Raw genomic sequence first — 9,821 nt, 5'->3', positions numbered from 1 at the left:
TCGACAGATTTACGCGATACCCAGAAGCAGTTCCACTGATCGACTCGAGGATGCCAACAGTAGTCAATGCGATTCTTTATCACTGGATCGCGCGCTTCGGCATCCCCCTGAGAATTACATCTGACCAGGGCGGTCAATTCTTCTCAGACACCTTCAAGGAGCTTACACGAATTCTGGGCACCGAGAGGCTGATGACGACGCCATTTCATCCTCAATCAAACGGCATGGTTGAGAGAATACATCGCCAACTGAAAGCAGCACTGCGATGTCATGGCGAAGCTTGGTACGACGCACTTCCCCTGGTACTTCTAGGGTTGAGATCCGCGTGGAAAGAGGACCTTCAAACGACTCCCGCCGAGCTAACATACGGGGAACCGATCCGTCTACCCGGAGAATTCCTCATCCCATCGAACCAACGAGCAGCAGCACCGGAATTGGTGAGAAATCTACGCGAGCATTTCCGCAGGATCGCACCGACTCCCGCTGCACGTCACGGTACACGTTCAACTTTCATCTTCAAGGATCTAGCGACGTGTACACATGTTTTTGTCCGCGATGACCACGTGCGAATGGCATACCGATCACCATACATCGGCCCATGCCGCGTAATCAGTCGTCATGACAAATACTTCGTCATTTGGTACAAGTCCGGAGGATTGAGTACCTACAAGAATACACCGATCTCCATCGACCGATTGAAACCAGCGTACGTACTGCCGGAGGACATGGACCAGGTCCAAGGACAGCCTCCACCGCCAGACGTACCAGAAGAGCCTCAACAACAGAATCAGCCGCAGCCGAGCACGAGCACGGCGAACAGGACTCAGAGGCCGAGGAGACGCGTAAACTTCGCGAACAGACCGACAATCCACGTCTATACTGTCTAAATTTCCTCATCAAAAAATTTTTTTTCACCTGCTTAATATATTTCACCTGTTCCGAGATTAATTTTTTTTCTGTTGCAGTGCTGAAAAACTACCTTTTTCACTTAAGCAGGGGAGTCATGTAGCGCCTCGCTACACAAACACCAACGCGTAACACACGCACGGATACGACAACGCTGAGAGACGACTGGACATCGGTGACATCATCGCGCTCTGTCACGCGCCCAGTATAAAATACCTCTCGCTCGCACCTATTGTCATGCGTATCCAAATTACCGTCTTACGCAGTTTAAGACAGTCAGTAGAGTCTAACACTGACCTTCGATCAGATCACTTTGATTATTCTTTCTCTTTTGTATATATATTCTAAACGTCTCGATTAAACTGTAATTTATATTCTGAATTACATTTGTTAGTGAATTGTTACATCCCTCAACAACCTCAATTCCTACACCCCCGCGGCCCAAATTCACCCATGGTCCAGGCTGTTTCATTCTACCTCACCTTCCCGTTTTACCCCACTAGCTAATCTGCCTGTCATTTAGTTCACCACTCATCCCATTTTACCCCACGATATAATTCGTCCATCACCCGCGATCCCCAGATTATCTTATCTTGCTCCGTCGTCCAATTTATTACCCCCCCCCCCTCCCCTCCATCCATGCTTTGTACTATATTATACTTGCTCCAGTGTCTTTAATTAACAATTAATGAATCAATAATTAATTTTAGCGAGATCCTGATTATCAGTCCCGAAAATTCTAGAATTGCCGAACCGACCTCAAAAAAAAGATGCACTCTGAATTCAATGTAAAACACAGTCGGTCAATATTTTTCTAATAAACAATCTCCGTTGATTTAAAAAAAAATCGAAAAAGTTCCCCAAAGAAGTGCTGTTAAAACGATTAAACGGTTAAACGTTAAATGGTTCGGCAATTCAACAACGAGATAGCCGCAGTCGACATTTCTATTAATTAAATAAATGATTATTACAATATTGAGTTTTTTCTTCTCTTGTTGGCTTCCCAAGGGTTCAACGAATCTCTAAAACAATTGACGATTTAAAAAAAAAATTCGTACCTATGATAGCGGTTCAAAGTTTGCCGACTTTTACGGACCCTGAAAATCGGGGGGTTTACCGTCTTCTCACAGCGATTATAAATAAACTAATCAAATTAAAAATTTGAAACTTCGTATTGGGCGAGTGAAATACTTATATTACACAGTGCAATTGGTCTCATATTTTTGCGATTTTTTTTCGTCGAGTTATAGGCATTTATTTCGAGTGGTCTCTACTTTTGACATCGACCGTAGTTGTTTAGTCGTTTCATAATAGCTTTCATAATTCCATTGGGCGAATCGACTGATCCTTGAGTCGATTATTACTCGATTGACTTCATATTATTCACTTATATGAAACGACTCAACAACTGCTCGATTATGGGTCGATTGATGTGAATAATATGCGGGCAATCGAGTCAATCGACTATATTCAAGTCGATCCTGGTCCGACCGTAAGGAGTCTTTCATAATCGACTACCCCATGAGTCGTTCAAGTTTTGGTGCAATAAATTTTTGTCATTCGAAATTCACTAGCTATCGACTTCCTATAAAGTTGATTCATCTTCGATTCCATCAATAATTTGAGATCTGAATCGAACTACACTCGCATACGAATCGATATACTGATCAACTCGATTCTACAATCGATAGATCCGCCAGGGTAAACCTAGTTCCTCACCAAACACACTTTTGTTGTAGATCTCAATCGGCTCTCCAAAAAAGTTTTCACTGAAGGTATTCATTGAAAACTGGCCAATAGTCAAAATTGACTTATACCGTTTTACCACTTCGCTACTGAATTGTTTCATTTTTATAAACTCGACGACTTTAGCCGTAGCTATTGACTTACTTTCAAGGGTATCTCTTGTCTATGTGGCATTTGTGTTACCAATTGTGCTTATGAATCAATAAAATAATGATTTGATTTCTAATAAATTCAATTCCCTGAATCTTCCATATATCAATGAAATTAAACAAATTAAACATCATTTTTATGATTAATCGATAATCTTGCTGATGATTGTCACATTTCAGTATTCTCGTTAGAATTGAAAAAGAATTTGAAATTAAAATTACATTACAAATTTATTTCAAACATCACTTCAAATCGATATATTTTCGTCAATCAAGCTTCACCAGAATCGTCGTAAAATGGGCAATACCACGACTGTAATTTCGTAATAAAATTATTTTGAAAATGTAATTTTTGTAGATTAAAAAATGTAGGTAGGCTATGATATATTAGAGGTAATAAAAGGCGTAGTAACCTTCGAGGAAGGGTCTAGTCAGCTGGATGGCCGTCTCCATTTCAGGTATATGGTCCTCATTATAGGAGTGGACAATATCCAAACACTTGTCGTTGCCCAAAATCAGACGATTTTCTTTTGCATTTTTTTCAGGTTTAGAAAAAACAGAAACGCTCATCGTTTATTGAGATTATGGAAAGATAAATGCATTATCTTTTGGCGGAATTCGCGAAGGATTAGTCCATTTTCGAAGGCAGTTAAACGCGGTTGAAAATCGTCATTTTCACCCAAAATCACGTTTTCTAATTACGTAACGAATGAACTGAGGAATACGGAAAAATACTCCACATTTTCTTGACTTTTTTGAGAACATGTTCCAGGACATAATCATGAAAATTAGAATATTTCCGCGAGAATATCGTAAAAGTTAACTTCATGGCGTTTTCCACGAGGATTGTCCCATAACAATTTTCGAAGAGTTATGCTGCCTCAAAAGTGGCCCAAAAAATCTGAAAAAATTCGTGTCGTCTTTTCACGTGGCCTACCATCTTTTGCCCAGAAGCACGAAGTGAATTTCATAAGAGAGTACTACGGGAGGCTGGTTAATGACTATGTTGCAATGACCTCGGATGATCTCCCCCAACACATGAAAAAATCGTATAGAAATTTCCTATACGGATTACGGATAGAATTTCTATAGGATTCTCTTATATGATATTCGGATGTTTCTATACGGATACTTTTTATACAAATTATTTCTGTACGATTTCTATACGATATAAAAATGATTAACGAAACGACAACTAACAGGATAATTTTTTGTTAATTATGGATTAAAGGATCAAGACTCTTGATGTTTGTATGATTCAGGCTTAATCTGAAGTTTTTGATGGTCTATGGATTACCTGAGGAATTCCCAGAATTCCATATATGTGGACGGCCGCATTAAAAGGGACCACTTTGTCGATTCTAGTTTCTGAGATATTCACGTTTTTCTCTTGCCAACTCCCATTTAAACCCATGTTAAATTATTTTTTCGATCTTCGTTAGCGTCGTCACTCTTTACTCTATCAAGTTCATTCTGGGCTCTAAATGTTCAGAATCAGATCAAGATTATGGGAATATACATAACTCCAATAGTGCCAAAGTGGTCCCTTTTCATGCGGACGTCCACATATGATGATAATAATTATTATAATTATAATATTTCAATTCTTTCGTTGTCTTGATTTATCCAATTTTTTTATTCTCAGTTTTCAATGAAGAGTTTAAGTTCGAAGTAACTTCTCTAACGGGAACAACGCTGGAAGTGCTGTTGTACGATTTCGATGCTACGGCCAAACACAGAGGACTGGGGTACATGCGATTGCCATTGCCCCCGAATGGAGAAGAGACTCTGACCGAATCCCCGATGAATTTGATGAGGCCTATCCATAGATATGGAGCCGAGGGAAGTGTCTACCGATCTGATCCACTGGGGGAACTCATGGTATCCTTATGTAATGACGCCAGTGCTGCTAAGCTGACAGTGATCGTCATCAGGGCTATAAATTTGGTGATTGTTGATGACTCAGGAACGCAGAATTCGGATACTTATGTGAAGGTAAATTGAAAATTGTGATTGTCTGGGTGGATGGTGAGATAATTCTAAAGGTTCAAATGGGAAATTTTTTGTATGACTGTAGAATAGTCGAAACCGGATGAAATATATAAAATCACAGGGATAAAATCATATAGACTTTGGGTGTCAGTAACGATAACAATTGCTCTTGATCATCCGCCGAGCTCTTCACCCAGGCCACACGCGTCACTCAAAACCTCCAACTCACATAGACATTCTAATTTTCCAAACAATCGCTCGCTCCAAACACTTCTCATAGCACACCTCAATTCCATAAGCTCAATCGCAAACCTATCGCCTGTATTCAATCTTTCTGATCTGGTTAATTGCCTTTTTGGTGTTGCACACTTGGTCACTTACGAGAAGAAGGAGTATCTCCTTAAGACATGAATGTTTTCAGGGTTTAATTTTTTGAACGGCTTTCTTTGTTTGTTAATGTCGGATCATTGTCCAGTCAAGAGTAATAACAAAAATGGTTGAACTGGACTGGGTAAATATACGTATAAGATTTTTTCTGATTAATCAATTCCATAGGTCGCAATTTTCAAAGATGGCAAAAGTTTCAAAAAGAAGAAAACAGTAATCTGTCGAGACCCACAGAATCCTGTATGGAACGACGTACTTACATTCGATCTTGGTGGTGACACCTTATCCACCTGTACTTTAGAATTCTCAGTCGTAAAAACGAGTGGTGAGATACTGGCGAAATGCGAGGTCTCCAAAAAGTGCCAGCGCGAGCTTTTCCATCGAGCTCTGGCTGGCAAAGGCGCCTCCGTACAGTGGGTGCCACTGATGGGAGTCGACAAACGAGAGAGGTCATTATCATAGTCACTAAGTAACGACATTCTCATCATCAGGAAAGTTACGATAATGAACGAGAGACAGAACAGAACAGAGCAACGACCAATGAAGAGTGAATATTTCTCCTTGTGTACCACTCGGACACACTTCGAGACCTACCGCTTCTCCTTATTATTTTTCATGGTGTAATTAATCATTGTTACATCGCTATTTTTTGGATAAATCAGAAGTTTTTGGAGAGCGAAATGTCGTGAGTATATTTTTGTGGTTTAGATTATATTCAGAATAATGATCTAAGTAATTGACTAATTACGTAGTACAGAGGCAATTTAGGAGGAAAGAGGTAGAATGAAGTTGAATATTCAAGTTTTATTAATAAAAGTTCTATTAATATTTTTTTAAAAATTTGTTAAAATTCCTAGAGAGCAAATAATAGACATTTTGACTTTTTCATTGAATAAAAAAAATCAATTGTTTGAATCCAAATAATTTTCATTTTCTAAACGAAATTAAACAATTGAAATAAACGTATTTGAGGTTTCATTTAACAAAGGAAGAGTCTACATACAAATTATTTATTTTTCAATTGATTAAATAGAAGATTAGAATTCCCACTTAAGAGAATAAAAAGAAATAAAAGATGAATTCTCCGGAAATGCCTTTTAAAAATGACAAAAGGACAACGTGAAATGAACGTGGGAATTCAATTTTTGCTAATTTTCCAATTCCTCAAAACGTATTCTTCAATTCTCCCCAAAATTACTGGAGATAAAATAATAAACATATTGACTTTTTCATCGTAATATCCATCAGAATGAAAATGGAATACAAAAAAAATATTGTTTCAATCCAAATAATTTTCAATCCAAATTCTCCTCTTACCAACTAAATCAAGCAATTTAAATAAAAATATTCATGGTTTCAGTCAACAAAAGAAGAACATATTTTAAATGATTCTCAATTAAAGAAATTAGAGAAAATGGTGAGAATAAAATAATAAAAGTAATTTCGGTTCTTAAATTTTTTTTAATTTTAGCGTCTTTTCATGGTACAAAATCTGCACAATAGAAAATACAGGTACACTCCAGGGTACTCCCTTAGTCGAAGAGACCTGTGAACACAAAAAAAAATTGATACCTAAGTTATCGCATAATTCAATTGAACATCGAAAGTAAAGTTTCTATCATTATCATTCCTTTATATCTGTCCTCATGAGGTTCTTCGGTAGCTAATACATGCTTGAATAATCGTCCAAATCCAATGGCAAAAATGAATAATAAAAGAGAGAAAATAAACGAGAAACGGAGTTTTTTAATTACCGAAGCCCATGTCATCGTCGGATTCCTCCTCTGGTTCTTCCTTCTTCTTCTCGGCTTCTTTGGCCGGGGCAGCGTCACCACCAGCTGCAGCAGCTGGAGCGGCAGCTGTGAAGAAAATGATGAAACGTATTGAAACAATTAATTGATCACAAATAAATTTAATCCTAAAGTTGAACAATTCAATTGAATTCTACGTTTGAATTTTGATGTAAAAGATTAATAAATGAATCTATAAACAAAATCACTAAAATGAATGATTGAATTAGTTTTCAGGTTGTAATTCTGTTGAACATCGATTTTTAATCATCACCTGTTTGAAATAAATTAATCAACATTTTTTTGTAGTTCTTGAGGAGCTAGGTTTAAACGTAAAGCATCTTAAACCCGACAACTCCTCACTTTCAATTTTATCTTCTCACTATCGCTGACCTGATCAGTAGTGGGATTGACTCATCAGGTGGATGGAAGGAGGTGAACATTCTGAAAGAAAAAAAATGGTGAGATACGTACCACCTCCAGCAGGAGCGGCTCCAACACCGGATCCGATGTTGGTAATGAGGTCTTTCACGTTGACACCCTCGAGGGCCTTGGCAAAGAGACCTGGCCAGTACGGCTCGACATCGACATTGGCGGCCTTGAGGATAGTTTGAATCTTCTCGCCCTGATAATAAAAAATGAAAAGGAACATTGATAGAATGTTCATAGGAATGGGAAACATAGGACAAGATGAGACGAATTAATGAGGCTCATTAAAATTATGGAAACTGAAAGGTTTATGATATAAACCTTTCAGTTTATATCATAAACTGAGGTTTGTGGTAAAATTTACCACAAGTTATAAACGTTTAAGAAATTATACAAAATTATCGAGTTAGAGTACTGACGCTCCTGACTCAAATAAAACTATTTGAAATTTCTCTATTCATTTCAACTATATTCTTGTTGTAAATGAATAAATTCGTATATTTATTTCACTAAAAATGGGTTAATTATATGAAATGACTAATTCATTCATTAAGAATAAATCCTGTTAGATTTAAAAATAAAACAATTTATTCAATTCAAATTAACCATTCCCCTGTAGAAACCTTTTTTGCAGCTTTGGAAATTTTGTACAAGAAAGGTTCCCGTGATAATAGCGCTTTTCTTGGCGCGATTTTTTTCCAACTTGTCTGAGTGTGTTTCTTCGAAACGAATTTTTTTGTTTCGGATTTTGACGTGTTTCTTGGGGACTGAAATAACCTCCAACCCCTCACCACCACCACCCCAACCGCCCCTGCCTGATAGCGTTCAATTTTTATATCGAAATTTCAATTCCCAAGAAACACGTCGAAATTGAAAACAGTAAGTCATTTCAAAGAAACACACTCAGATAAGTTAAAAAAAAAACGTGTCAAGAAAAGTGCTATAGAATTACCGCAGGTATTCTCATTTCTGAGAAACTGATAAATGATTTGATTGATAACTTTACGATAACTCACCCCTTTTTCGCTTTGAACATATCAACAGCTAAATGATCAACTCGATTAAAATAAAAATGAGCAAAAGGAGCTAAACGGAACGTTATTTCGAAAATACCTCGTGAGCAAATAGATTTCTAATAGCGCTTGACATGTTTGTCTCTTGACATGTTTTTTTTTATAACTTATCCAGGTGTGTTTCATTGAAACGACTTTTTGTTTTCAATTTCGACGTTTCTGAAGAATTGAAATTGAAACAATTAAACCCTGTTAGCAGGGGGGGGGGGTTGGAGGTAATTTCAGTCCNCCCATCAAAATCCGAAACAAAAAAATTCGTTTCGAAGAAACACACCCAGATAAGTTGGAAAAAAATCACGCCAATAAAAGCACTATTACAATTTACTAAAAGATCTTACTTGCATTCTTCAAATTTGTTAACAATCGAGGTGAATGGAGAAAAATGGTCACTTGGATCTTTTGTTTTGTAAATCTCGAACGATAACTGAGTTTTTTGCTGAATGGGATAAATTTTTTTTTTTTTAGTGTAATTCTGCTCCTTTGACAGGAACCTAGACTAAACTCAATTGACTATTTGGTTTCTCAGTTGTGAACATTGAGAGAAAAATAAAATGTTCATTTTGTCCTACTCTCCCCGAAATTGCATTAAATCTGTTCAAAATATCCTCAGATATTTGAACACAAAACTACAAAGTAACAATTTCTAAACTTTTTTCATTTATGAAATACATGCCCGATATCAAGAATGTTTCTAACCTCTTCAAGTTCCCAAACATCACCACTCCATGCTCATGATCCCCACAATTAATCATAAAATCTCATCAAATTGATTCGCAATGCCACAACAATTCCCACCTCCCCAAACTATAAAAAACAATATAATTAACACAATGAAATCCTCCAAATATAAAAACTCCAGAAAACCAAATACGACGGTAACGATCACTTACAGTAACGGCGATGTCATCGTCGGTGAGAAGAAGTGCGGAGTAAACGCAAGCGAGCTCAGCCTTTGTGGACATGTTACCGAACGTTATTTATCGTCAAACCTTGTGGATGGATTTTTAAAAATGTGCAAGTCGCCGGTGCGGCCTTAGCTCGAAGAGAGAACAAGCACGCGAGGTTACACGGCCAACCGGAAAAGAAGGAAGGAGCAGAGATTGTAGGGGAGATGAGCAGGGCCAATGTAACGTGTTCAACAGCAAAATTCGTAGCGGTGGCGCATGGACTACGATGGAGCGTACGGAACTGTTGGTATGGTAGGGCCCGAGCATAAATTTGTCGATAACCGGAAAGGGGTTCTCAATACGGTAACTCCTCGCATTTTGTAATAATTGTCAGGAATGTAAAATCGAACACATTATAATCAATAGTATAATAAATGCAGAATCTAATGGTCTAAAACTCTT

At 37.6% G+C, this 9,821-nt stretch overlaps 2 protein-coding genes across 2 annotated transcripts in view; one reads left to right on the top strand and one right to left on the bottom strand.

Moving 5' to 3' along the window:
* LOC107042031 (synaptotagmin-A) overlaps positions 1 to 6,917 on the top strand; it is a 34,569-nt gene extending 27,652 nt beyond the window's left edge. The window contains exons 9-10 of the mRNA XM_015262897.2: positions 4,447 to 4,796; positions 5,349 to 6,917. Coding sequence (XP_015118383.1) covers positions 4,447 to 4,796; positions 5,349 to 5,642 — 644 coding nt within the window. The 3' untranslated portion in view covers positions 5,643 to 6,917. The remainder of the gene's footprint in view (positions 1 to 4,446; positions 4,797 to 5,348) is intronic.
* LOC107042032 (60S acidic ribosomal protein P1) lies at positions 6,622 to 9,577 on the bottom strand. The gene is made up of 4 exons (XM_015262898.2): positions 9,363 to 9,577; positions 7,445 to 7,595; positions 6,935 to 7,039; positions 6,622 to 6,726 (listed from the first exon to the last, which is right to left on the bottom strand). Exons 1-4 carry the CDS (start codon positions 9,432 to 9,434, stop codon positions 6,713 to 6,715), a joined length of 342 nt encoding a protein of 113 aa, XP_015118384.1. The 5' UTR covers positions 9,435 to 9,577; the 3' UTR covers positions 6,622 to 6,712.
* Between the last annotated feature and the right edge of the window lie 244 nt (positions 9,578 to 9,821).

Source organism: Diachasma alloeum, unplaced genomic scaffold (assembly GCF_001412515.2).
Source record: "Diachasma alloeum isolate Michigan unplaced genomic scaffold, Dall2.0 Dall_scaffold_00404, whole genome shotgun sequence".
Classification (NCBI taxonomy): domain Eukaryota; kingdom Metazoa; phylum Arthropoda; class Insecta; order Hymenoptera; family Braconidae; genus Diachasma; species Diachasma alloeum.
This window is presented reverse-complemented; position numbering and strand designations above follow the sequence as displayed.

Bases quoted from the DNA above. Each gene is read 5' to 3' on its own strand.
- LOC107042032 (XM_015262898.2), bottom strand. From the start codon at position 9,434: ATGTCCACAAAGGCTGAGCTCGCTTGCGTTTACTCCGCACTTCTTCTC. The intron at 7,596-9,362 runs GTAAGTGATCGT...TTTTATTATCAG, and splicing joins ACGATGACATCGCCGTTACT to GGCGAGAAGATTCAAACTAT. The intron at 7,040-7,444 runs GTACGTATCTCA...TTTTCTTCACAG, and splicing joins AGCCGCTCCTGCTGGAGGTG to CTGCCGCTCCAGCTGCTGCA.